The sequence below is a fragment of the Arvicanthis niloticus genome, chromosome 19 (genome assembly GCF_011762505.2).
Source record: "Arvicanthis niloticus isolate mArvNil1 chromosome 19, mArvNil1.pat.X, whole genome shotgun sequence".
Taxonomy (NCBI): domain Eukaryota; kingdom Metazoa; phylum Chordata; class Mammalia; order Rodentia; family Muridae; genus Arvicanthis; species Arvicanthis niloticus.
The window spans coordinates 13831626-13859278 of record NC_047676.1 but is presented as its reverse complement, the minus strand read 5'-3'; the positions used below and the strand labels follow the sequence as shown (position 1 = coordinate 13859278).

Genomic DNA, 27653 nt, shown 5'->3' with positions numbered 1-27653 from the left:
TCTCTAAATAAAAATGAACAGATTTTAGGTTTTGTTTTTTTAAATATGCAGAAAAAGAAGGGAAAGTCCAGAGTGCCCACGCAGTTAGGTAGTTCCAGGCTCCTCTCTCACCAAGGGTTGTGTTAACATAGCACATCTGTTTTAGCTGATGAGCCAGGGTTGGCTTGGATGGTGACTTCTGAAAGGCCAGGGGCCAAAGTTGCCCAATGAGTCTGGAGCAGGACCGATGCTGGGAACCAATTCACACCCACACACTCCAACCAGTTCCCTAAATCATTTTTCTTGCGGAGATGTGAGCAGATTAATGCCATAACGGCTTAATTGAAACGCTGCCCTATCTGAACACAACTGGTGGTAAAGCTCATTCGATTTGATTGTGTTGGGAGCTGTTGACATTTGTCTTGGCTCCATCTTAACAGCATGTGAACCTGGGGAAGAAACCAGTCGCGTAGCATAGCACGTGCATCATTAACTCGTTTATACCTTGACCCTTTCCCCAAAGTGTTGAGATGGGCGCTAAGGATACAAACGCTAAATGGAATGCTGTGAGATACAATAAATGCTTAAATTTCCAAATAAGGACTCCAAGATGGTTCGTGTGTTCAGCCATTTCATTCAGAGCATGTTACCCTTCCTCCACAAGCTTCGACTCTCCCAACTGCAGCGGAATAGGCCATCAAAAAAAAAAAAAAAAAAAAAAAAAGATGTGATTGATCGTCCAACATCTGGAATAAACCTAAGAAGCGGGTACCTAACCAGGCAGGGTGCAGCTTGGGATAGTAAAGGCTGTGCCATTTCCCAGAAACACTGCCCTGGAAAGTATCTCAAGCTGCTAGCAGTTGACAAAACCCTTAACTTCTCAAATCAGTTCATACAGTTGCTTCCAGTAAGCCAGTTAACAACCCGTTGCTGGACCGACCAGCTGTGGCTCCCGAGTGAGTCTGACTCCACCCAGCCGGTCGGTTCAAAGGGTTCATGGATCCAGTACTTGGATGACCTCGTCTTACCAAACTGCTACAGAAGGAAACTCCTTTTGTGCTGTTGGGAGTTCTTTCTGCACTGGGCCAAGCACCACCTTTGGAGGGCCATCTGGACTCCAGTTAGGAAAGCCGACTCTTAGGAATGCCAGTCTGTGCTGCAGGATCTCCAGATTCCTGGCCACAATAAAGCTGGAGGAGTTGTCTCAGTGAGAACCAAGACTGACTCCTGGTGAACGGAGAGCATTTACCCATCTCTCTTCCATCTGCTCTACCTCCTTTACGTCCAGAAAAAGAGGTTACAGTTTTAAGGTGCTATAGGACACGTCCTCTTCCTGTGTACAAAACATTTCCCCGCGGCTATCACAAAACCAACTTGGAGCACAAAAACTCGACATGGAAATGCAGCTTTCAAAAGTTCAGATTCCTCTTGTTTTCTGCTTCCTGTCCAGGGATCTCACAACGGCAGAGCCGCACTGATGAGATCCACGTGGAGCAGGTTTCTAGGGTGTTTAAAATTCACTGCGGTGGAGCCCCTCGTCAATCCCGCGTAACTATCTAGTCTCTATGGCCAGAGGGAAGAGTCAAGTCATCTAATGGCGTCTAGGCAGGTAGGGAGAAGACCCAGGAGAAGCGTAGGGCTCCAAGGACTCAGAGTGGGTCTAAGTGATAGCTGGGATTCCGCGCGCCTGGCGCACTTCGGGAAGGCAGAGGGCAGGGCTCATTAGGGGCGGGGTCGCGCATCCGGTGGGCGTGGTCTAGGTGGTATTGGGAGAGGGCGCGGCCTGTGGGAAGCCCGAGCAAGCTGTAGGCGGGGCTACGATGGGCGTAACCAGGAGTCTAGTAGGCGGGGTCTGGATGTAGTTGAGAGCGGGCGCTCAGTCTCCGCCGGCTGGAGGAGTTTCCGGGGGCGGGGCCAGGTCCAGAGGAGGCGTGATTTTACACTTGGAGGCGTGGCTATGTGACGGGGGCGGGGCTTGAGGGCGGGGCGGACGGAGCACAGGGGTAAGCTAGACCCAGGAGCTGGCGAGAGCCGGCCGCGCCTGGGGCAGGAGTGCTCACCGCTGCTTCCTTGCTGGTGATCCGCAGTTCCCCACCCCACCCCCGCCGGGACCGAGCGCCCCCGGCGGAGCTCAGAGGGAGGCAGGCGCGTCGCCAGCCCCTTGCCGGCCCTCCCCCAGCCCGGGAAGAATGTGCCACCAGCTGTTCTCCGCCCGGGAGCACTTCGCCCAGAAGTGAGGAACTTGGAGGAAGGAGAGACAAAGGCTGCGGTTGGGACGGAGGAGGTCCGAGACGCGGACAAAAGGTGCGGAGGAGCAGCAGCGACCGGGGGATGGCAGCGCGGCAGCTCCGCGGGCTGGAGTCGCCCCGCGCACGGTGACACGCGTGGCTTCCCGGGACCTGCCGCTGCGCTGACTTCCGCAACTCGAGCCGTGCCGGGAAGGTGCGGGCGCCGGAACAATGGACAGCTTCTTTCCCGAGGTGAGTGGCGGGGAGGACCTGGCTGAGACCGAGACCCGGACCGGCACACCGAGCGCTCGCCGGCGCCTGCGCGTCCCAGGAGGGGAAACTTTGTGGGAGTCTCCTGAAACCCCACTCCCTCCGCCGGCCCCGAGTCTCGGATGAGTAAGCCTAGGCAGGTTTGAGTTTGTCCTGCGCTCGCATGTCCCCGGGCGTGGGTGGCTAGCTGACACTCCGCGCCAGGTGAGTCCCCGGGCGCCGGGTAGGGGAGAGCTGCGGGCCGGACGGTTCGGGTGCAGGAAACGCGGTAAAAGGTGCAACCGGGAGGTGCCTTGTTCAAAGAAAGGTCCGGGACTTCCTTTGCTGAACGTGCGGGCTTCCTGTGGCTTCCAGAGGAGCCGGCCGGCTGGGTCCAGTCACTGCTTGCCTGGCCTCATTGGGCCTTCAAGTCTGGGGTCCGGACTTTAGCAGCGCCGCTCAGGTCGGGTTTGCGGATAATTCCAGAGCACGAGACCGAATGATCCTGTTTTAATGCCTTATTTTGGCAGATCTTGAATTCTAGTTTAAATAAAATTCGTTTAGGGCAAACAATGGTTATTTTAGAAGATGAAACCGATGCCCGCTTTAGGGTCTTTGAGGGCGGGACACCACAGTTACTTGAGACGGGATTTGAAAGTTTCCTTTTCCCCCTGGGATGGAGAACCGCTCTGGTTTCTTGGCACCGTTTCCTTTCTTGGTTGTGTTTATTTAATAAATTCTGTTTAAGTTTTGAGGTTTGAAGTGGCTCAAAGTAAACTTAGCTAACGTGGGGAGGCCTGATGAGATTTTTTTGCTGAAAGTCAGGGTGATGTTTTGTGAATCCAGGACAGTCTTGGAATGTTCCAGCAAATCAGAGTGGAGAGAGTTTGCCTCCGCTTTAGCTAACTTGCTTTACCAGAGTTAATTGGCTATAGTGTTTCAAGGTCTGATGTTCACTCACTTACAGTGTTCTCTGACAGCTACTTATAATGGCCACGATGATGCAAAAATGGTCGAACTGACTTTTACCGAAGTGTTTGTCTCTGTCACCCTGAAAGGCATCCTGGAAAGAAATTCACCATCCATCACTTAGAAGAAGAGAAATATATAGAAAACAGAGACCCCAGAAATATATAGAAAATAGATACTCTTTAACATTTTTTTAAATTCGTGGACTTTTGTTTCAAACCTGTAGGAAGGCAGCAGGACTTTTGAGTTGGTACACAACAATAAATTACCACTAGGCTGGGTTTTTAGTTGCTTTTATCTATAAGAAAAATGAAGTTTTGTCTCTAAGGAAAATAGTTCTTTTCTTGGAGATCTTTTAGAAAATTTGTGTGTAGTTGTTGAGGGGCTACCAGGTCCCCCAAGGCTGAGGACCAAAGTCTCCCCTTGGGTAGAATTCTGCCCTCTAGTGTGAGTGGCGGAAACTTCATGATAAAATGCCAAGGCAGTTCCTGGATCCTTGCCTCTAAGTTATGGGACTGTTAAGTAATTCCAAGAACTCTTTTTTACCTCAGTTCTCTGTGAGGAGAGTTCTGTGACTGGAACAACACTGAAGTTGTCTTTACTGGTTGCCTGTTTCATTTTTTCTTCTATCTAGTGAAGAATCTTAACCCAAAGATTAGTAAGTTCCTAGCCCAAGGTTGAAGAATGTATTTATCAGATATACAGTCCTTCCCCTTTGCTGCTGGTGGCTGGTATTTCTGGGAGTTAAAAAAAAAATCTATATATTTACAATGCTTTTAATTCGCTGGCATGTTTATATTATCGTCGTGATTTCTAGTGTTTATGTTATCATAGTGATTTCTAGTCGGCTGTCAGCATTCTGACCTCCACTTAACAGACGGGGCAGGTGAAAAAGCTAAACCCTGGTATAGTGATTGAAGACACACTCCTAAGGTAGACCCTTTTACCTTAATGTCTTAGAACACCATTTTGTTAATTGTCCCGAGAAGGTATTCCTTTATCCTGTTAGACTGGAAAACACTGGATCACATAGTATCCAAGGGCAACTAGCTTATAGGAAATGATACAGATCCAAAGGGATCATAGGGATTGATAGACTGTCCGGGGCAGCCAGATTATAGGCCTTCCTTCACACTGAGTAGTGTTCTGCTCTTTGTTAACTTTTCTCTGTGATTTAGAGATCATGACTTGTTGCTTGTTAGCCAACAATTTGAAACTCGTGCTAACGACTAAAAAATAAATTAAGCGAGTGAGGCCTTCCACATGTGAGGCAGATAACAAGGAAGTAGGAAGCACTTGTGACTGTCTGCAGCCGCTGCATAGACCACCTTTGACATTGGGGCCCAGGTACCTCTTTGCTGGAGGGGTGGCCTACGCCCATCGCACAGAGAGCGGCATCTCTGACCTTCACTCACTCAATACAGAGAACCTTCCTCTCAACTTTCGACACCCAGAGTGTGTGCAGATGTTCCTGAAGGCAACACAGCCACAAAACAGCTCCCAGCTGAGCTGCCCTGAGAGAAGCAGTTGCCTTGTGGGTCCTAATTCCTGTGTGTGCTTCTTGTCTGCACTTGCCTGGTTTAACTGGGATCAGGCGTCCTGTTAGGGGCCAGTGGCCAGGGAAGCTTGCAAGGTTTGTGCCAATCAGCTGACACCGCTGCCTTCAAAATTCGCTCCGGGGATTGGTGAAAGAGAACGTGCCAAACTCCCCAGTCAGGTTTCAGTTTCTTCCTGGCCTTCATTAAGTTTTTATGGCTTCTCTTGAGTTAATTGTGTGTGCTCATGCGCAGGAAAGCTTGTGTTTGCAGCTTTTCTTGTGACGTTATTAAAAAGTTGACTTCAGGCAGAAACCAGGTTTAGGTATGTCCGTAACCAGAAGTAATTACAAACAAGAAGACACACACACACACACACACACACACACACACACATTGTGGTGTCTGGAGTGTAGTAGGGTGCTAAGCATTTCCAAAGAGCTCAGCTCTGCTTTTTATTTTGGGAATAGGTGTGGCGTAATGGCTGTGCAAGTACAAGACCTTGTGGGGATTAACAACCACATAAATGGACACATTGATTTTCATACATGGAGGTCGCAGACACGTATAAATGTGGAAAGCAGATATTAATGTTTCAGGAGGTAGCTTGTTAGTGAATATCTAGTAGATAAGCCTAGTTCTTATAGTCTGGTTCCGTCTGGCTTTGAAGAAATTTAGCCATAACAATGTTCAGAGGAGGGCTGCCGGTGTAAGTTAGTGGTAAAGGTGTGGAGTTTGAGACTCAACACCGCACACAGACACACAAACATACACACCACACATAGATATACAAACACATATACGCCATATACACACACCACACACTCACAAACATACTATACACACTCCCCACGTACATATACCATACACACAAACACACATACACCACACCTATACAAACACAGACGTACACAGCACACACACAAACATACACTACACACTCCCACCCACCCCCTCCACCCCTTAGCTTGGGAAGGCACCATGGCTTTAATTGTTACCTGGAGTTATTGAGAGCATTTTAAGCTAGATATAGACCCCTCAAGCTCTTTCCTCCCTCCTCTCTGACTAGTGTATTCTCTGTGAATGGGAGAGAGTTAGTGACATTTCTTGTTAAAAGAAAATGGAGACAGTAGTATTTTCTGTTATCTCTTCTATACCTCATCTGCTTCTAATATGTGAAGGAGTGCTAAGGACCTCTGGGTCCCACCAAATCTTTTTGGGGCTATAAGGTCTTTTGATAAACATTAGCTAGGTTCTCTCTGCCTTGTTTCACAATGAGGTTATAGTCTCTGGCCTTGTCTGAATAGTCCACAAGAATTTCCCTTGTCCGGTCTCCCCCACCCCATGTCCAGGACAGCAAAGCTGGAGGAACAGCTGCAAGCAGACAGTTGTTCTAGCCCAGACTACTGAGCTCTTGATTAGGGGAGGCCAAGAAAGCCTGCCTCTCCCACAGCACATGACCTGATGTTCTAGCTGTACATCTCAAAACCAGGCAGAAACCAGTCTGTGCCAGGTTTCTGGTGGAGACGCAGGGCCGAGTTTGCCTTTCCAGTTCTAACTTCATTAAGTGGCTTTACGCTTGCACACTCTCAAACCTTGAACTTGCTCATCTGTTCTTGTGATTAGGGGAGTTGGAAGAGCAAGCCCCCAGGGAAGCCGGTGTGCGGCTTGGTACCGGTACCATTTCCCCTGCCGTTCCAGCGCTGTGTGAAGGCCAGTGAAAGCTTCCCAGTCTTAGCATCCGTCACACTGCGCCTGCCATCTGTGGGATCAAAGAATCTGAGAGATCCCTGTGGTCAGTAGGCTTTCCAGGGCGCTGGCTGACAGTAAGTGGGCAGTCTAGTATCTGTCTTGCTCGGTTGTTAGGGAGATGTGAGGTTAGCTTTACAAAGCATTACAGGCGGGGTAGGTGGTGGATACTAGAAGTCAGAGATCAGAGCTACACTTAGAAGTCAAAAAAGAGGTTAGGGATGTAGTTCACTGGGTGAGACCCTGAGTTAGGTGCCCAGGTCACTTAAGACAGGATGTAGTGGCCGAGGCCTGCAGGCCTAGCACGCAGGAGGTGCAGATAGCAAAGTAAAAGCAGAAAGGTCATCCTCGGCTTCATAGACGGTTTGAGGGCAACCTGATGCAGGAAATACCTGTGTGGAGGAGGGAGAAGGGTGAAGACAAGAATGGAAGAGGAGGAGGAGGAGGAGGAGGAAAAGGCCCTGATGCTGAGTGAAATTCCAGTACATGTGGCTGTTAGGAAGCCTGAGACTCAACTGGGCTGCTTGATTTGATTTGATTTTTTTTTTTTCCTTTTTTATTTCAACCTGGAAACTTCTGCATTTCCAGAATTTCATCTAGATGATAGGCTGTCCTTGCAGCCATTCCAGGGTGACATATTGATCTCCAGCTGGTTCTCAAGCCTTCTAATCTTGTGACTCTCTTCCCCATCTCCACCACATGAGTTCTCACCTTCTGCTTGCTGCCGTGTGTGCAGATTGGGTGGACGTCCTTGCCTGCCCCGTCCAGCAGGCCTAGTTCACAGCCAGCTCCCCACTCTCTCCCCTGAGCCTGCTCTCTCTCCTCTTGGGCTTTGGAGGAATTTGTTAACTGGTGGCTTTGTATACTTTACAGGACTTCCCTCTTCTCAAATGAGTGAGCTGAACCATGACAGGTTAGAGGTCTTATGTACAAATAAATTCTGCTGCCCCAAGTGCATAGAGAAGAAAGTCCTCAAGGGTAGGAGTTGATCTTTCAGGAGGAGGTAGTTTCCTCCAAGGAGCAGATTAAAATGTGTGTGTGTGTATGTATGTATATGTGTGTGTATGTATATATATGTGTGTGTGTGTGTGTATATATATATATATATGTTTATGTTTGTGTGTGTGTGTATATATATATATGTTTTGTTTTTAGGACAAAGTTAAGAGATGAAGGGAGATGTTTCTGACCTTTCCTCCAATCACGAGACACTAGTTATTGAGAGTTTAACATCACATATTTGTTTTGTTGTGCTTTTTATAAGTGGGGAGGTGATTTTTTTTCAAGAGACGGTTTCTCTGCATACTGGCTCTGTAGACCAGAGTGGCCTCAAACTCACAGAGATGGGATTAAAGGCATGCACCATCGCCGTCCAGCAAAGCCACAGGTTTTGATGAAATCGCCTCCCCTCTGTCAACTCTTCCTTAATCCACTCCCTGCTTTCCTGTCCACCCAACTTTGTGTCTTTGTAAGAATTTAATTTAATTATATATGCCATAATCATCAATATTACTTTATTGTGAATTTGTACCATTTCTTTTTTTTTTTTTTTTTTAAGATTTATTTTATGTGTATGAGTACACTGTAGCTGTCTTCAGACACACCAGAAGAGGGCATCTGACCCCATTATAGATGGTTGTGAGCCACCATGTGGTTGCTGGAAATTGAACTCAGGACCTCTGGAAGAGCAGTCAGTGCTCTTAACCTCTGAGCCATCTCTCCAGCCCCTGTGCCATTTCTTAAGGCAAGTCCTTTTGTGTTTCCAGCCTTCTTCCTCCTGATCCCCTGAGATAGCACCCAGGGCCCTTTGCTTACTAGGCACATGATCTACCTCGGAGCTCTGCTTTAGCCCAGAGCAAGAATTTCTTTTGTTTTCCATACTTTTCAGTGCTATTTTTTTTAAAAAATGAAGACAGAGGTTATCCACCTAAAAAGTCTATTTTGAGATGAGACCATGATTAGATGTTCAGAGAATAATATAGACACAACCGTGTTTGGGGATTGCATGTTTTGGGAATTTCCTTTCTAGCCTTATTCATTTAATTAAAAAAAAAAAAAGATTTGCATTTATTTATTTATTTATTTATTTATTTATTTAGGTTTTTCAAAACAGGTTTTTCTCTGTGTAGTCTTGACTGTCCCAGAACTCACTCTAGACCAGGCTGGCCTCGATCTCAGAGATCTGCCTGCCTCTGACTACCGAATGCTGGGATTACAGCTGTGTACCACCGCCGCCTGGCAAACCCATGGCTTTGATAATATTCACCTCCCCTTCATCAACTCTACCATAGTTTATTTCCTTACACATCCAACTTTGTGTCTTTTTTTTTTTGGATCCTTCAAGATCAGTTTTGTGTTGGCAAATATTCTTGGCTATGTGGTCTTCTACTGGACTGTGGTTGCTTTACCAGGGGCTACATTCTTTGAGAAAACTGTCCCTCCCTCTCCCAGCAGCTAGAAATTGTCAGTACTTCCGTGACTAGGGGTGGGATTATGTGCCGGCCCCCAGCTCCATGCTGGGATTTGGTCTGTCTTGGGCTTGAGCAAGCTTTGTGCATGTTGTCGCAACTGCTGTGAGCTCATCTGTGCAGCTACCCCCATGCGTCCAGAAGATGTTTTCTTTTAGTCATCCGCTGCCTTGGGCTCCTACACTCTTTCCACTCTTGTCTGCAAGGAATCCTGAGCCTTCCGAGCGCAGTGCAGCCTATGTGTTCCCCTAAGGGCACCTTGGCCAGTAAAGGGCCTTCTGTGTTAATCACCAGCTTCTGTAAAAAGAAGCTTCTCAGATGAAGAAAGAGACTTGGATGCATTGATCTCTGAGTATGATGATAAGTCATTAGGAGTCGGTTTAATGGCTCGTCCACTTAGCATCTTGATGGTAGAAGATTCTCCCCTAGGACCTATGACCCATCTTGTCATAGCTTCTTAGCCTGATCATGGGGCTAGGTGACAGTTTCATCCTGTGGCGTGGGACCTAGATACAATTACAAAGTGGTTGGTAGGGCTAGAGAGGTGACTGGGTGGTCAAGATCACTAGTGGCTCTTCTAGAAGACCAGGGTTTAATTCCCAGCAACCTTACGGCAGCTCAGAACCATCTGCAACTCCAATTTCAGGCAGTCTGATGTCATCTTCTGACCTCAGGAGCCATTGCACACATGGGATGCAAATATATTCCTACAGGCAGAACACCTGTATACATAAAGACTGTAAAAAAGAAAGAGTGGTTGGTTTCTCCCATGGGGCTCATGCCGGTGGTGGTGGTGGTGGTGGTGGTGGTGGTGGTGGTGGTGGTGGTGGTGGTGGTGGTGGTGGGCGTGGACGTGGGCGTGGACGTGTGTTCCTAGGCCAGGCACTATTTTAGTTTTAAAGGATTTGTCACTCTTCTTCAGTAGCTTGCAAACACTTCCCAGCACTCTGAAAGCTAGGCAGTAGGGAAAAGCTTCCAGGTCTTGTACCAGCCTTATTTGGCTATATTCTATGATTCGAGCAGGTACCGCCCTCAGCAGTAGGGTCTTACCATCAAGTTCTGGAGTGTATCCAGGAGCCGCGGCCATAGTTGTAATGTTTGGGGGGGCCCGTGGGACCTCACTAGCCAACAGTTCCAAAACAAGCAGCTTATATCTGACGTTGGGTCTTTTATGGTTAGCCTCTAGTGTCTGGTAGGAGCATTGTTGTTGCCCTGTTGTGGGAGAAGGCCATTTGAACTTTCTGTGTGTGTTTGTAGAGTTCCTATAGCAGTGGGTTTCTGTAAGTCATTTTCACGGTGTCTGGTGGTATTTATCCTTCCTCTACTCCGTCTCCCACATGCCCAGCCTAATTTAACCTTCCTCTTCCATTATTATTTGTTAACCCTTTATACCAAGGCCTTCCATCTCCCTTCCTTTGTTTTTATTTTTCTGTATGGTGTGCGTCTCTACAGATGTCACGTGTGTGTGGGCACACCACAGAGGCCAGAAGAAGGTGCTGGGTCCCCTGGAGATGGAGTCATACCCAGTTGTGGGCTAGCCATGGGTGCCCGGGAGCACACTTGGCCCCTCTGGAAGTGCACCAATCACTTCTAACTGCCACACACGGTTAACCTCTCAGTCTCCTATGACATTTCCTTTATTTGAGTGTGCAGGTGTGAGTGCTATGATGTCACAGCACATGTTTAGAGATCAGGACAGTTTGTGGAAGTTGATTCTCTTTCAACCATGTGGTTCCCGGGGTTTGAACTCAGATGGACACACTTGGCAGCAGGCACCTTTACCCACTGAGCCATCTTGTCAACCCGTGTAAATGTGTTTATTTCTTTGTTCCAATTTTTAAGGTATTTATTAAAAAATACTCTTTTTTTTGCGTGTTTCACATGTAATTTTTGTCTTCAGAGATAAACTTTTGTTTCAGATTCTTTTAAAGAACGAAGCTTGAAGTGGAACAGCTAAATTCTATTGTGAGCTTTGGGGGAAAGTTCCATAATTTGACCGTCCGTGACACTATACTCCGATGAACTGTTATGAGTGCAGATTTTAAAGTTATTATTATTTTCTAGCGAAGACCAAGATTTGCATTTTGTTTGAATAAACTGCTGTCTTTCGTTTGTTCGCTTTTTCGTTTGTTGTGATAGTCACAGCATTCGGGGGTCCCCAGTACAAGGAGGCGTTTCCAGGAGTTGGGTCTAACTGCTGTAGCCCGGCCCGTACTTTTGGCAGGCATATCAGTTCCACAGCCCCTTTTAGGGTGTCTCAGGCTGTCTGCTTTCCTAGCAGCACGTGGGCCTCTTTTTGGTACCTAGGTCATCGCACGCTTGCCTACTTATTTCTTGAAGATGCAATTTTGCAGACATGGATGTGTACGATCAGAGGGCTCACCCGACTGTACTCGGGCTCTCTGACTTCATAAGCTTAATGAAAAGTGTCAGGTCACGTGATGTACAGTTTGGTGGGGGAGGTAAACACAAGGTCCTAGATTTATGCTTCCACATCTGGCTCTTCAGTTGTTTTTTTTTTAAATTAATTAACAGCAAAGCTGTTGATTGACATACCCTTCTCCCTATCTGGGCGTAATTACTAGTGTTCATTTGAGGTCAAAGCATCACAGGTACCATGATATATATTTTCTGGGTATATATGTTTGAAGAATTGGTTATGTAGCCTTTTAATTTTCTTTCCTTCGCTGTCCTGTCTTCTGAGATAGCCATGGGCAAGAGTTGTTTTGTGGTTGCAGTTTTAATTTGTGGGCTTAATAAACATATGATGAGTGAGTGTGTGTGTGTGTGGGGGGGGTATTATGTATGTATGCACACACACATGTGCTGGGAGACCTAGGTGTAAGTTCATTATTTATTAATTCAGAAAGTCTTTCTCTGTACTCTGAAATCAGAGTGTCGGGACATGTACATCTAACAGAGGTACCATTGTCTTTGCTGAGACTTGGCTCCTGTTCATTTCCGCCCACACTTTGTTGTACAGATGTGACCGCAGAGGGCTCAGCAGGGTGAAGGGGGCGGGTCCTCAGCCCTCACCTTAACTGGCTTCATTTTACTGGTGCATAAGAGGGCAGCCACTCTTAAAACCCGCGTGTGCATGTGATAACGCTAACAAGTCCCAGAAACCGAACCAGACCCCTGGACTGGTTTCCATAACTGTTGTCTCTCCTTAGAAGATTTACTGGTGTAGGCCAGAGCTAAGGGCCAAGGTAGCTTTCTAGTAGTTTCCAGTCTCAAATTTCTGGGTGTATTCAAGTGTACCTTCTTTTCAGGTCTTTCCGACTCCGGCGTCGTTGACATTGCTGTGTGTGGGTATAGTAGCCCTGTGCATAGCAGACTTTGAGCCTCATTGCTGACCTTTCATTTACTGGGTGTCAGTATCCCCAACTCCCTTGTTGTGACATCAGATGTTTCCAGATTCTTTTTTCCACAGAGAACAACTGTCAGTTAATTATTGTGTAAGCAATGTTTCCCTAATGCTTGAGGGATGGTATATAAGTGTCCTATATCCTGAGCACTTGAAGGGACCCATGGGGAAACCAGATAGTACCCATGCCAGTGTCCCCTGACACTAAGGGACCTCAGTGCTACTTTCCTGTTCTGATGCAGATTAAACTCAGTGACATGCTTTCACCTTGCCTAAAGGCTTCTCGTGGCTTTGGGGATGTAGGACAACCACACTGTATCAGTACTGCAGTTGATTCTGTGTGGGGCTGCGTTCTTTCGCCCTTGGGTGCCAGCCAGCCTTTGCGTTTGCTTTTACATTTGCACCCTATGGACATTTGAGTCACAGGTGGTGTAATTCCCGTACAGCTGGGCCTCTGCCCTGGGCATCTTCTTGTTCCCCCATGGGTCCCTTCACCAATCTCTCTTTTACTTACATCCTGTCCCTCGAGCACTAAGGAACTATCACTTGTGCTGAGCAATTACCTGACGTTGTTCTCTGTGTGAAAAAAGGGTCACATTTTCTCAAAGGTCTCAGTAAGTAAGTTGCATCTTAGGTCTTCAGTGTGTGTGTTTTGGAGTTTCATTCTGGTGTCTTTAAAAAAAATAATTAAACACAGGCTTAGAATCTGCTCAACCACCCAGCCAGGTGTGTAGCTCAGGGGTAGAATGCCTGCCCAGCCCTGTCAGGTTCTAGGTTCGGTCCCTATTGCTGCAAAACATTTTTTATAAAATGGCTCAGAATACAGGAGGTCCTTCCTCTTCACTGTCACCTGGTATCCCTGATGGTGACCTTTTACATGACAATAGTTCAGTATCAAAGCTGATAAAATGATAGTTCAGCACCAAAATGATAGTTCAGGTGCAGGCAGAGACCTCACCCCGTTCCCTGGTTTCATAGACTGTCCTTCCTTCGTGCACACACTGCTATGTGCAGCTCCGAGCTGTTTTTCCCGTGTACATACAGCAAGTGCTTCACAACCCAGTGTCTCTGAGGGACACTTTACGACGGTCCCTCAGGGACTCCTTATCATCCCTTTGTCTCTTTCCTCTGTCCTCCCAATTCCTCTCTCTAAACTCTCGTCACCTTAGGTAGTCACATAAATGAATACAGACAGAACGACACATAACCTTGCTATGGTTGTTTTGAGACAGAGTCTCATGGAGCCCAGACTGACCCAGAACTCACTGCTTTGCTGTGTAGCCAAGGATGACCTTGAACTCCTGATTTTCCTGCCTCCCACTTCCCAGTGCTGGGCTTCCAGGTGTGTGCCTCTGACACCCATGTGTGCTGAACCTGGGAGTTTGGCTTCTTTCGCCCGTTACCCTTTGATATGCTTTCATGGTGTATGGTGCAGTTTGTCCTGGGTTAGCATTGCGAATGAGTGACATTCAGACACATGTTAACCCCAGCTGCTGCTGAGACTGAGGGTTGCTTTTCTGTTACCCTACTCTTTGTCTCCTGGCTGTTCAGAGCTCACATTTCATGCCTGTCCTGAGTAAGTGTTATTGTGAAGTAGCTATTTGATGTCCTACTTTATTTTTCAAATGATTTTTTTTTTAAAATTACATTTATTTTATCTTTAATCAGATGAACTATGGTGTATAACATGTGCTGCTTGGCACACACGTGCCGTGGTACAGGTGCAGAGGTGAGAGGGTGTCTCTGTGGACTCAGTTTTCGTCATCCATCTGTGTGGGGCCTGGAACTTGGGTTGTCAGGTTTATGCAGCAGGCACTTGTGCCCATGGAGCCATCCCTCTGGGCCCACGTTTTCTCAAATACTTCGAAGTACATTTCCTATTAGAATGTTTGGTCGTCATTTTACAGTGCAGAAATTCCTAGTCTGAGTTTCCCTCATCTGGGACAGGTTCATCATGAGACACGGTGAACTTGTGTGGCCAGGCTCTTGGGGTTGGGCCCAGGTGTCCTCAGTGTCATAGCCCCAGTCCAGTCCAGTTCCACATGACGTGGCCAGTTAAGCAAGTGGCTCAACTGCCGTTTGCCGTGCAGGAGACATCACTGGAGCCAGAACAAAGTGCACCAAGACATTTCTGTCCCCCAACAGTGGTCACAGTCGGATCGAGACAAATTGGGCTTTAAAAAAAACAAACAAAAAAACCAAAAAACCCACCAGGCTTCGAGGACATTCAGACTTCCTTTGGGTGAGGCATTGTTCTGGTGGCAGTGAGGGCATTACCCTGGCGAAATGGATTGTCGAGAAAAACTAGACTGTGTGACTGACGGGCTCCACCCAAGGCCTTGGCAGTCTGCCGGGAGCAATGACATCTATCTAGTAATGTGTGCTACACTGGGAAAACCTAGGCAGCTTGAGGTGCTTGTGAGGGGGGGATGGGCAAGAGCTCAGGGGATTCTCCTGCGTTTTGCCTGTGTGGAACGAATGGCTGATGACAGAGCCTACTGTGGAATCTGGGGGAGCAGTGTCCCTGGGGGTCTCTTACTAAACAGGGGCTTTTCCTGCCGCTTCTGGCTTCTGAACCATGCTTTGAGAAGAGCCATGTTTGGTGCAGAAGACAAAACTAAGGAAAACTTTGAGGAGAGACAAACCACACAGGAGGGCATGCTCTCTAAAACTTTTCAGTGTCTCAGGTGAGGGCCACCTGATCCGTAGGCATGGGGCTGTCCCTGTCTTTCTCGGTCCTCTGCTGGGACTCTGACCTGCCTGCTTCCTTCCTGTGTGTTCTTGAGTCAGCTTGCTGTGCCTCCTCCCTTGACATCTTCGTCCCACTTCCTTCTCTTGTAATCAAGCTGTGCAGAGATCCCAGCCCTGGGGGAACACCGTGTGTTCCGATCTCGCCACCAAAGTTGAATGCTGAAGTCAGGGCCGAAGAGTTTCCCCCCACACCAGTCTTCTGTCTGGGTCACCCCTGATTTGTATGAAGAGTGGGCACTTGCTGTTGTTTGTTTTTCTGAGTGTGTGTGTGTGTGTGTGTATGTGTGCGCGCACACGCCCGTGCGCACGCGAGCATGTGTGCTTGTGCCTGAGTATGTGCCTGCATATGTGATGTGTTTGGTGTCTGGGCAGCAAGTCTGTAAGTCTGTCTACATAGTTAAGTCTAGTATGCATTAAGTCATCCCCTGGGATGTGTGAGAGATTGGATTTAGGACTACCATTTTGTCCCTCTTGGACAACAAAAGCCATGGTGCTTAAGCCCCTTCATATACATACCCCCCTGTTTATAGAACATGCGTGCTGTTTTTCATTTATACTTCTTAGGTAGTCTTAATTAGAAAGGTCTGTTTTTCACCTACAGTAGGCAGAGGTGACTACAGAGGGCCACCTCTACACGTTATAAATGTGCCTCTTTGTGGGTTACTATTGCTGTGGAGCATCTTGGGGAGGGAAGGGGTTTATTTGCCTTACGTACGCATCGAGGAAAGCCAAGGTGGGAACTCAAACGCGGTGAGAACCTGGAGTCAGGAGCTGTTGCAGAAGCCATGGAGGGTTGCTGCTTCCTGGCTTGTTCCTCATGGCGTGCTCAGCCTGCTTTTCTATAGGAACCAGGAATGCCAGGTATAGAACCTTCCCCCATCAATCAATAATTAAGAAAATGTTCTACAGGCTTGTGTATAGTTCAGTGTTAATGAGGGCTTTTGACAATTGAGGCTCCCCTTCTCTGATGACTCTAGCTTGTGTCAAGTTGACATGAAAACCAGCACAGTGTTTATGGTGTGTGTGTGTGTATGTATTTATGTATGTATTCCTCGTTCCTGGCTGAGGCAGCCACGACTGTGGGTGTAGGATGGAAAGTCTCTCACCAAAGCTGTGTCTCCAAGGACTTTTCCTTACCCAGATCTATTGAACTCACCCCTTGCTGTAAAGATTCAGACTTCACCTTGTGCTGCTTGTATTTTTCTGAGAAGATAAAATTCAGAAGGGCACCTCCCTGCCGTTTCCCACATTCTTGTCTTAGAAGGATGGGGGTCATCAGAATACTGTTTTGACTGCCATAAGATCTGTGTTTCCTAAAGGTTTTTATACATCAAGGAGCATCTCAAAAGTTGGTGCCAAATTTCAACTTCAAGGACCTGAAGGTCAGGCACTGCCCGTAAATTTTGGCTTTGGTTCCCTGCAGACCCTGACAGCCACAGAAGGTCTCCTTTCTCTCCCGGTGATGAAGCTTTTTCAGCTGTAGCAATTTCCTTCTGGCCTTGGGGCAGATTTGGTAAATTAACTTTCTGTATGTGGTAGGTTCAAAACCCATGTGTTGTCAGGCTCCCTTGCACAAGCCAGAGAGCCCTTTTTATCTGTAAACTAGTTAGAAGCTGGAATTCCCCTCCTCAGCATCTCTCATGTATCTCAGGCTGGCCTCAGGTTTGCTGAGTGACTTTAGGTGAGGGACACACCCTGATCGTCCGGCCTTCACCTCCCAAGTGCTGCTGTTATGGGTGCATACCACCACACCTGGGAATTGTGGCACTGTGGAAGGATTTCTTACATGCCAGGCAGGCACTCTGAGCTAACCCTACATTTCCAGCTTTGTTATTTTTATTTTTCCCTTAAGAGATCAAGAGAGAGACAGCATCAGGAAACTGTACAGTTTTTGTTTTTAATGTGTGCAGTTTACAATTGTTGCTTCCATCTGCCCAGCTGATGCTTCTTGTTGGCTTTGTCATGGAAGTGACATGCAGCTGTCTCTCCATCTTGGGGATTTTAGTCTCCCCAGATCTTCTTCACCAAGGCTGGACAGAAGTTGACTTAAGGAAGTTTATAGATTGTTTTAATAAAGCCATTCTGGGGAAAAAAAAAAAAAAGATCCTGCTTTCACAAATGTGAGATTTAAAAATAACAAGTGGACTGCATTTAAATAAACTTCTCAACGATGAGCCCCGGTGAAGGTCATGATGCCCGGTAGATGTTCATCTTAAAGAGTGCAGATTTTCTGTGTTAAAGCTGCCTTGGTGGGTAAGAACACTCTGCAACCTTGAGGACCAGAGTTCACCTACATACAAAGGCAGGCGTGGCTGCAACACCCATAGTGCCAGCAGACACAGGTGGAACCCTAAGAGCTCTCTGATTAGACAGCGGAGCCGAAATGGCAAGCTTCTCCTTCCAAGCAATAAGGTGGAAGCCATAAACACCTTATATCCTGCTCTGGTTTGTGTGTGCACTGTTCACTCTCACTGTGAGGTTTCCTCATGGCTTCGAACCTCCTGGAGTCTCTGCTCTCTACCATCTCTTGTATTCTCCTGACTTTAATAAGTTGCTCCTGGTCTCTGCCTTTGTAGCCCCTAGCTGTTGTTGACCTGGAGACTCCTGCTCTTTGCTCAACTTTGTCAGCCTCACTGTTGGGAGCCGACTTTAGTAGAAAGCGGCTAGATCAACTTTGCAGCCATCTGGAACCATATACCCTGATGAAAGACTTGGTTTTCAAAAGCCTATAACAGCTGAAGCACACTCTGATAAATATATTGTTTATCCCACATAGCTTATTTTGCTGTTTAGTGATCTCAGCTGTATGGTGCAAGTGGCATGAGTTCATGGGCTCCTGGCAGGGTTTATAAGCTGCGCCCAGGAAGGGATGGGGGCTCGCCGTCTTGACTACCAACTGCTAAGCATCCTGAGGAAACTGCTGTGAGAAGGAACCGGTTGTTCCGTGTCTTAATTCCTGCTGGTCAGGGTTGGCGCGGGCGCACCTCACTGGAAGTCTCTTCCAGGCCTCCAAGGCTAGTCTGAAGTCTGAGTGGCTCAATGGTCAGACAGCTTGTCTTCACATCTGAGGCCCCACATTTAACCCCCAAAATTGCCAGAAAAGAAAAACGAATGGAGGTCGTTGGAGTCCCTTGAGTGTCCACAGCTTTTCTGGAGTCTCCCCTAGCACACAAGGGTTTTAAAGCAGCCGAGATTGCCTTGGATGAGCAACTCCAAGAACTGGCTGCTTAATTAGCAGCTCCTATAGCCTTGGTGAAGATGTCAAGGATGAACTGGTGTTTGCCCCCATCCAGGATGGTCCTTCACAAGTGGGAGCATCTTCTACAGTCCAGACAGACTTTGCTAATCTTTGCAATCCCAGTGGCAGCGGCTTTTGATCCTAGGTGACTGCTTGGCTCTGCTCTTGAGCAACTGCCTCCCTGCTGGGGTGGGAGATGGGAGATTTGGGAGGAGCCTTGACAGCTAGCTTTCGATCAATCACTTCAAACTGCCTGTTCACTTGATGGCTTCCATGAGAAATCAAAACAAAGCCATAGAGGACTATTTTATAGTGATTTAATATTCAGTTAACAGTTTTTTTCAGCCGGGCGGTGGTGGCGCACACCTTTAATCCCAGCACTTGGGAGGCAGAGGCAGGTGGATTTCTGAGTTCGAGGCCAGCCTGGTCTACAGAGTGAGTTCCAGGACAGCCAGGACTACACAGAGAAACCCTGTCTTGAAAAACTAAAAAAAAAAAAAAAAAAAAAAAAAAAAAAACAGTTTTTTTCAGCTAACTTTTTCTAAGGCTTGATCAGTCTACGTTACAGTGTTTTTGTGGATAATAGCAGCTCTCGATCTGGAGTGACTTGCGGTGGCGTGATTGACTTTAGCAATATTTGAAGACAGCTGTGGTTGTTGGCACAGATGTGGGGAGGGAGTGCTGGTATTTGCTGGGTAAGAAACACACACATGTACCAAGCATCTTGAACTGCACAGGACTGTGCAACAGTGTGCACTAGCTTGGTCCAAATGTTTCCTAAGACCCTACTCTTTTCTGCTTTGGTCTCTTGCTATCTCAATAAAAACATCCTGTGAAAGTAATTTCCCAGTGTGTGTGTGTGTGTGTGTGTGTGTGTGTGTGTGTGTGTGTGTATTATATGGTCTTCAGACCCTTCAGACTTTAATATTATTGTTATATATATTATGAGGGTATATTTCTAGATCTATGGATATCTTAATTCTCTTTACTTCTAAACTGATTCTTGTGATTGATAACTGCGAGCAGATGAGCCATAATATTACTTTTGTCTGGATCTTGAGGACACAGATTTGGGCGCAGAGCGTCACCAATTTGGCAAGTGTTTTCTGAGGAGAACGAAGGGTAGCAGGGGAGTGAGTATCAGCAAGCTTCATTCTTCTCACTAGAGTTTTGTGTTTTATTTGTTTGTTTTTGCTGTTTGCTTATTGTAGTTACTTATCAAACACCTAGGTTACCAACCCTGACCGTGGAAGAGGCAGGCACCTCAAGTGTGGCCAGTGAGCCCTGTTGGCAAGCCCCGCCCCTTTGCTTTTGCACAGTCTCTCAGTTTTGATGAGTAAGTGTGTGATTTTCCCTTCTGATTCCTTTTCACCAGGCATGGTTTTATTGCCGGCTGGCGTCCGTAATGAATCACTTGGAAAGGCAGCTGACTCCATCGGCAACCCAGTTGTTTGCTAAAAATAAGAGGAAGATGACGCCCAAGTTCACACCCATAACTGCTTTCATCAAGTCCTCAGGCAAGAGGCAGGCAGACTAAGTTGGAGCCTCTTAAGTTTCCCCATTTAATTTGTGGCTTAGTGGGAGTTCTTTCTGTATTTATTTCTGCCTGGTTTCTGTCCACCAGGAGAAGACTATAATAATAATTAATCTTATTTTCAAAAAGAAGACTGTGTGTGTGTGTGTGTGTGTGTGAATGTGAATGTGAATGTATGTGTACGTGTGTGTTTGCATGTGCTTGTGGAGGTCAGAAGAGGGCGTCAAGTTCCCTGCAGCTTGATTACAGGCCATGAGCCATTGACGTGGGCACTGGGAACTGAACTCATGTCTTCTGGAAGGGAAGCAAGTGCTGTTAACCGCTGATTCGTCTCACCAACCCCCTAATCTGACATTTCCTGACTTTGCAAAGTGCTACAAATGAGATACCTTTTTAAGATAAACTTTAGAATCACATATTTTGTATATCATTTGTATGTTATATTAGTTTCTTTTATGTTGCTGTGATAAAATACCCTGACAAACATAACTTAGTACGCCTGGCAGTGGTGACAAGCACTTTTTTAGTCCTAGCCCTTGGGAGGCAGAGGCAGGTGGATTTCTGAGTTCGAGGCCAACCTGGTCTACAGAGTGAGTTCCAGGACAGCCAGGGCTACACAGAGAAACCCTGTCTCAAAAAACCAAAAACAAAACAAAAACCAAACAACAACAACAAAAACACCCCAAACCATAACTTAGTGGAGAAGAGGGGGATTTTTAACATTATCTCCCCCCACCCCCCATAGAGCCTTTCGTGGAGAGGAAGGAGTGAGTATAGAAGCAGGAAGCTGGCTGATAACATTGCATTCACACCCAGGCAGCAGAGGAAGCTGTGCTGCCCAGTCCCACTGACAAACTTCCTCTTGAAAGGTTCCACCTCCTAAGTGTTCATGGAACCTTCCCAAACAGCACCAGTAGCTAAGGGCCAAGTGTTTAAACACATGAGCCCTTGGGGGAATTTTATATTCAAAGCACAACAGATATAATTAAACTTAAAAAAAAAAAAAAAAAAAAACTCCTTGAAATCCAAGCGGGATTTTTAATTTTTTTTTTTAGACCATGAGTCAGCATACAGCTTTTGAATCATAATGACTCTCCCTAGAGGATGATTTCTGGAGGATTGGCTGACCCGATGTGGAATTCAGATCTCTGGAGATAGTTCATGCAAGAATTCTGGGGTTGACAGGTTGCTTATGAGGCTTCAGCCAGGATGTCTTCACCCAGGCTGAGACTTAACACTCAGGAACCACACCGCTCAACCAAAACGCAACATGTCCCAGGTATTTATTTACTAGTCGTGTTAAATCCAGGCTAGTGATAAGAAGTGGTTTATTGCTTCCCTTTGGAGATCATGGAAATCAGTGGGTCATTGGTACCCTGGGACCTCTGGCAGGCTCTGAGGCTAAGGTTGGCAGTGGATGCTTGGATGCTTCTCGCTCCTTGATACTACATGATGGGGAGCTGGGACAGCTGGGAATGCCAAGCCCATTCCATTGATGAAGTGACGCTGCTTGGAAAGTCCCCCACATTGATCTAGAAACCAAGCATCTTTTAATAAGTAACAACAGTTAAAACAGAGGCTATTTAGGAGGGTCTGTTCGGTGCTATTCTGCATGCTAAGTCCTTGATATGAAGTGTCTGCACTCTGGGCACCATTGCTTGTCCCAGGTGGAGCCACATACCTTGTCAGATCACATAGTTCTCTGGAAACTTCTAGTCTTTTGGCTCCTCCTGTGTCTCAGTGTGTTCATGTCTTTGCGTTCTCATGACAACTGGCTTGCCAGTTCCCAGGACCCAAGGCACAGCTACACTGTCTGGGGCCCTTTTTTGTGCTCTAGGATCCTGCCCTAAGTAATGGGTCTATGCCAAGATTATTTTCATAGCTTGGGTTCCAGCTGAGGCTGTTTTGTCTGAGACTTCTTCAACTATCTGAGACTAGACACTTCATTTACAAATAGACGAGAGAAAACCGGCAGCCCAGCACAGAGAGCATGTCTGCAGATCAGTCCTATGGACGGGCTCTGTGTTGCAGACTTCCCTGCTCTTAAGAGATAATGGTTCTGGGATGTGGTGATTTGCCTGTTAGTAGGCCACTGTCTGATAGAGACTTAACCATATTGGGCATCAGGTTGTCTGAGGAATGGCCCCGTGGGCTTGCAAGTCTTCTGGTAGAATCTTATGGGGTTTGTCTCTGGTTGGAATCACATGAGCTTGTAGTGAAGGGAAGGCCAGGCCAGCAGGTAGGAGCAGCAGACACAGCTTGCCAGTGGGTGGGCTTTGTTAGCCTCTGCTACCTGTAAGTCAGGTAATGGACCATGTTCTTTGTCTACTTCCTATTGTAACTCTAGCAAGAACATTATCTTCTGTATGTGGTTCAGAACCCCAAGAGCCCCGATGCAACTTTAGGCCTCTGTTGTCAGTAGCTGATACTCCTTAGCTTCCTTGATCCATTTTGCAGTGGAAGTCACTCAGGGAGAGGCACATGGCTGCAGTCTGTACTGTTCACAAGCAGTCCACATCCAGCCGGCCTGGATTCCATCCAGAATTCCAAGGATTACAGCTCGTGCGTGCGTGCCCGCCCCATGGCAAGTCAGAGAAGACTCAACTAAGACTCAAGATTTTGATATTTTTTGCTCTGTGGGTGTGCATGGATGAAAATGCATGTATGTGGTGTGCGTGCATGTGTGTGTGTGCATGTGTATGTGTACATGTAGACTTGCGTGTCTGTGGGAGTGCATATGGAGGCCCAAGGTGAACTGCAGATGTGTCTTCCTCTGGTGTTCTGCACCTTGTTTATTGAGACAGGGTTTCTCTTTCATTAATCCTGACCTTACCAGTTCTGCTACAGTGGCTTGTCACTGGGCGGGCCCTGCATCCCCATCACTGCCTCCCCAGTGCTGGGGTTACAGTGTCACTGGGCCCTGCATCCCCATCACTGCCTCCCCAGCGCTGGGGTTACAGTGTCACTGGGCCCTGCATCCCCATCACTGCCTCCCCAGCGCTGGGGTTACAGTGTCACTGGGCCCTGCATCCCCATCACTGCCTCCCCAGCGCTGGGGTTACAGTGTCACTGGGCCCTGCATCTTCATCACTGCCTTCCCAGTTTACAGGAAGACAGTCACCTACCACACCTGGCTTTTGTGTGGGTCCTGGTAATCTTAACTCAGAGGTTCTTAATGCCCCCCTCCCATATAGATTTATTTAAGATACATTGGCAAGAGTTTTGAGATAATATGCATAGCATCTTGTGCCTCTCTGAGGTGCTGCTCCTGTCCATCCTGAGTGTGAAATGGTTTGCTTCACGACAGGGGAGATAGACTGTTTATGTTCAGGTCTTGATGGGCATCAGTTAAGAAGAAGTGCTCTGAGAAGTGTAAGCTCCCTTCTGGACAACTTTATAGGCACCAAAGTGAGGGAGACACACCCCATCCCCTCTCCCACCCCCTGCACCCCCTTTTTATTTGAGAAATAAACAGAATTTCCTTTTGTGGTTGGCAGGTGGCCAGAAAGTGTGTCTATAGCTCAGGAATCATCAAAGACAAACTAACGGGAAAAGCCTGCCATGCTAGAGGCTGAAATTCAATATGAGGGAGGAGATTGTGTGTGTGTGTGTGTGTGTGTGTGTGTGTGTGTGTGTTCACCCACACGTGCACGTGCTGGGGGCGTCTGGAAGCTTTAACCCTTGGCACTATAAATAGAATACTTACTTGGCTGGCTCAAATACAGACGTTTGAAATGGAATTTATCCTGCCATTTGGTGAGAATTAAGGTATGACTCAATGTCCTGTACCCAAGACTGGCCCACATTCGTACCCACTTTCCTTTCCATTTGAGCCAAGTTTAATTAAAAGCAACACTTGACAAGTCCATTAAATAACTTGAAACACTTCCCTTCAAAACCTTACCATGAATGGGGCCATTATACACAAAACAATGCCCCTTTAAAAACCTGAAGTGAGGGCCAGACTATGCAAAGCACTGGATAAAAGGGGGGCAAATCCTGGCCCACACAAGCTGAACCAGGAGCCCAGGAGGGTGAGGGAATTGAGCCAGGCTGTATGCAATAAGGAGCGGTGGGGACTGTGGCAAACAGACCTAGAGAATTCAAGCTTTTTGTTGCCAGGCTTTCTAGGTTCCAAGAAGAGGCCTGATGTCTGTGAAGTGCCCCAGATTGTGTGGCACTGACAGGTAGTACAACAGGTTTTGGTTTTTAGTGAGTAGGGCAAACACCCTCTAGCTAGAGTTTGCACAAGAGAAAGGAGTAGTGTGGCAGCACTTGAGTTAGCGTTTCTTTATTGTGCTTGTGATTCTTTGGAGCTAGGACACATTTCTGAGTTTGGGGATGGGTCCTTGTCTCGTCTGGATTTTTGGCACCAAAACTCAAGTCATCCATAGATGGATAGAAACTGGATAGCTTCGTCTTGAAGGCGGAAATGTTACGTTTTCCTGTTTTAAGAGTTTACGGCCTCCCTCCGTTTTCTAGAGGTGGGAGGTTGGAGTGATTTCAGAAAAGCAGCCAAAGCAGTCACAGACTTAGCACGGTCCCATCTGAAGGTCACCGTGACTCCAGGCACAGGCACAGGAGCCTGGCTCGGCCTCCACATGTGTGACTCGCATGCTCTATGGCCCTGGTTTTATGGTTATTTCAGCACTCATCCGAAGATGCTGGTGGGTGGAAATGTGCAGATTTTCTTGACATGGCCTCACAGGACACTCAGAAGTCATTTTTATTGGCTTTAGTTTTGATTCATCATCACCGTTCCATTCTCTCCATCAAAGGTAGCACAAATAAATCTCGTGTGCATGCCGGTGTTTCCTGTCTGTCTCCGCTCCTGTCTGTGGCCCAGAGGACAACCTTGGGTACAGTTCATTAGGCACTGTTAAAATTTAAGGTTCCTTAGGCACCTTTTAAAATTTAAAAAAAAAAAAAAAAAACTTTTGGTTTTTGGTTTGGGGTTGTTTTTTGTTGTTGTTGGTTGTTGTGTTTTTCCTTCCTTTCTTCCTTCCTTCCTTCCTTCCTTCCTTCCTTCCTTCCTGTCTCTTTTTCTTTCTTCCTCCCTCTCCCCCTTTCTCTCTTCCTGTCTGTCTGTCTGTCTGTCTGTCTGTCTTATTTTGAGGCAGGGTCTCTGGCTGGCTGGGACTCGCTGCTCTGACTCTGCTGGCTGGCCATGAGCCTCGGGTATCTGCCCGCCTCCCCTCCCTGGTGTTTGCATTACGAATACATGCTCCCAAGCACAGACTTTTTAAAAGAATAAGATGCAGGAGATTGTGCTGAAGCACTTTGAGCTGTCTTCCCAGCACTAGAGGTAGATTTTCAGCCTCAGTGTCTCAGAAGCGCTGATGTTTTGAGACCCTGAGGTTGTGTGGCTGCACACTTCCCTTAGCTTCTTCCTTCCCTCGCCTCCATTCCTTTTCCCCCTACTTCCTTCTCTGAAGCTCCTGTGTGGAAACACCACAGGAGAGCTTTCCCAGTTCTAGTGCTAGTTAAATTGAAAAATCCAGACCAGCCATCCTATGCTTGCCTTCTTCCAAACTGAAGTTGTGTATTCTAAGTGTTGTTTTTATAGATGCCTCTGTCATTTTATGTAAATGTCTTATACAAACATTTTAGTATTGTCCCATCGGCATTTTTGGATATGGTAGCCCCAAGAACTCACTTAGGGGTGAGTGGAGATTGTCTCCCTGTGTAAGCCCTTTGAGTATTTCTAACGTGTCATCTAACAGTGGCTCGATAGCGCTTAGTGTGGCAGTCTCTGCGTCTTTCCTTTGGTCCTCACTGTAGTCTCTGATAGTCTTTCTTTCTGTACCTCCATTGGGCTTCTTGGACATTCCATTCTCTGTCATCTGAGACACAGTGGTGCTTAGGGATGGGGTGTGTGTATCTGGTTTGAATCCTACTGGGTCATTTGATAGAGAGCAGAGACAACAAGAGTTGTTGGAATTGATGACATCGATCTGGTTCTTGAACATCAGTGATTTGCCTTCCCTGAATGAGCTGGGGGGCTCGAGGGGAGGAGAGCAGAGGAGCCAGGAGATGTGTCTGCAGAAGGACTGAGTAGAGGAGGCACCAGGCCCTGTAGATGAGGGCATGGCGAACAGAAGGACCCTTTTCTAGCTTGGCAAGCCAGTGATAATGGAGAGTTCAAGATGGAGACTTGAGGAAGTGTGAAGAGACAACAGGAAGCGGGTTGGGGCTGTGCTGGCTTCTGACATGCAGTCCTGGGGAGTTAATGATAGAAAGTGGGATATGAAGTTGGTGGATGTGTAACAGTGATCTTCTTCCCTTTAGACCACTGGGGTCTGGTGGGAATGAATTACTGTCAGGACAGTGTCTGTAGTCACTTTTATTTGGCTCAGCCAGCAGCCAGTGCTATCCAGTGAGTACAGCCAGGAGTGACTGGTAAGGCAGAGAGAAACAGAGACAGACGGGGGGTGGGGGGCGCCCATAGTAAAGCGTTTCCTCACTCCATGGGTCAATGGCAATACAGTAGACTCTCCTGAACTCAGACTCAGATTCATGACATTCTAGGAGAACCTGCGGATGTCTCTTTCCAGTGTGCATTATTGAGGGTTGGCCTTGCATCCACCCAATGTCCTCAAGTCTGCACTCACCAGGGCTCACCTTGTCAGTAGTGGCTTGTGTATGACATCATCAGCTTTTCAGAAGAGCTAAGTGATCTCTTGTTTCTGATTAGGAACTTGAGGATGGCCCAGCTTAGTCTAGTGACACTTTTTTTATCATCTTTGTTTGACCTGGAAGAGTAGGAAGGTAGACTCCACTGTTGCTGGATTATAACAAATGTCCCCAGACAGTAACTGTCATCTACGCATTGTCTGTATGTGGGTCACACACGTGACAGTTCCACACAGATAACCAGTTTCTTTGAAATCAGTAGTTGCCTTTCTTGGTCCCAGCATTAACAGTTTTACTTTCTAAAGCAAACTACAAATCACTTCATGCCACTGGGCTCCAGAGATCCGAGAAAGATATTTGAATGTGAGTTGCATTTAAGCTAAACATCTTTTTGTTTGGCAGAGCCTAGAGTGGAGCTTACTAGTTTGGCTGAACATGGGCATCAGTGGAGGTATGAAGTCGGCCTCTTGCCCTGGCCATGAAGTGAAGCAAGAATTGGGTTTCATGAGGTGGCTCTGGTTTCGGGGAGACCAGCTGGCCTCATAAGGTTGGGTGAATATTCCTTGGGTTTCTTCTTTACTCTACATTCCTGCTGCCTGTCTTATTGGGTGTGGGAGGGCAAGTGGGGGTGGGGTAGGGATGGGGGAACTGGCTCCAAGGACAGACTCCTCCCACTGTAGCAATGGTTAGGGGAAGGAGGGCTTCAAGGTCAGGGAGATTAGTGCCCTCAGTCCTACAGTAAGCTTTCAGAAAGTGACCAGACAGACAGGAGGTTTATCCGCCTGCACAGTGGGTCCATGGAGTCCCTTCCTGAAGGTGTTTCTCATAGAGGCTTTGGTGCCAAGTATGCAATGGTTAGCTCCTAGGCCACTGTCTTCTCTGAAGAGAAGAGATTTCCAATGTTTCCCTACAGCTTTCAGGAGTCATTGCTTCCTACCGTGTGTGTCACAGAT

The 27653-nt window shown here is 47.1% G+C and overlaps 1 protein-coding gene across 1 annotated transcript in view; it reads left to right on the top strand.

Moving 5' to 3' along the window:
- The first annotated feature begins 1971 nt into the window (after positions 1-1971).
- The window catches only part of Myo10 (myosin X), a 196314-nt gene continuing 170632 nt past the window's right edge, over positions 1972-27653 (top strand). The window contains exon 1 of the mRNA XM_034523353.2: positions 1972-2459. Coding sequence (XP_034379244.1) covers positions 2439-2459 — 21 coding nt within the window. The 5' untranslated portion in view covers positions 1972-2438. The remainder of the gene's footprint in view (positions 2460-27653) is intronic.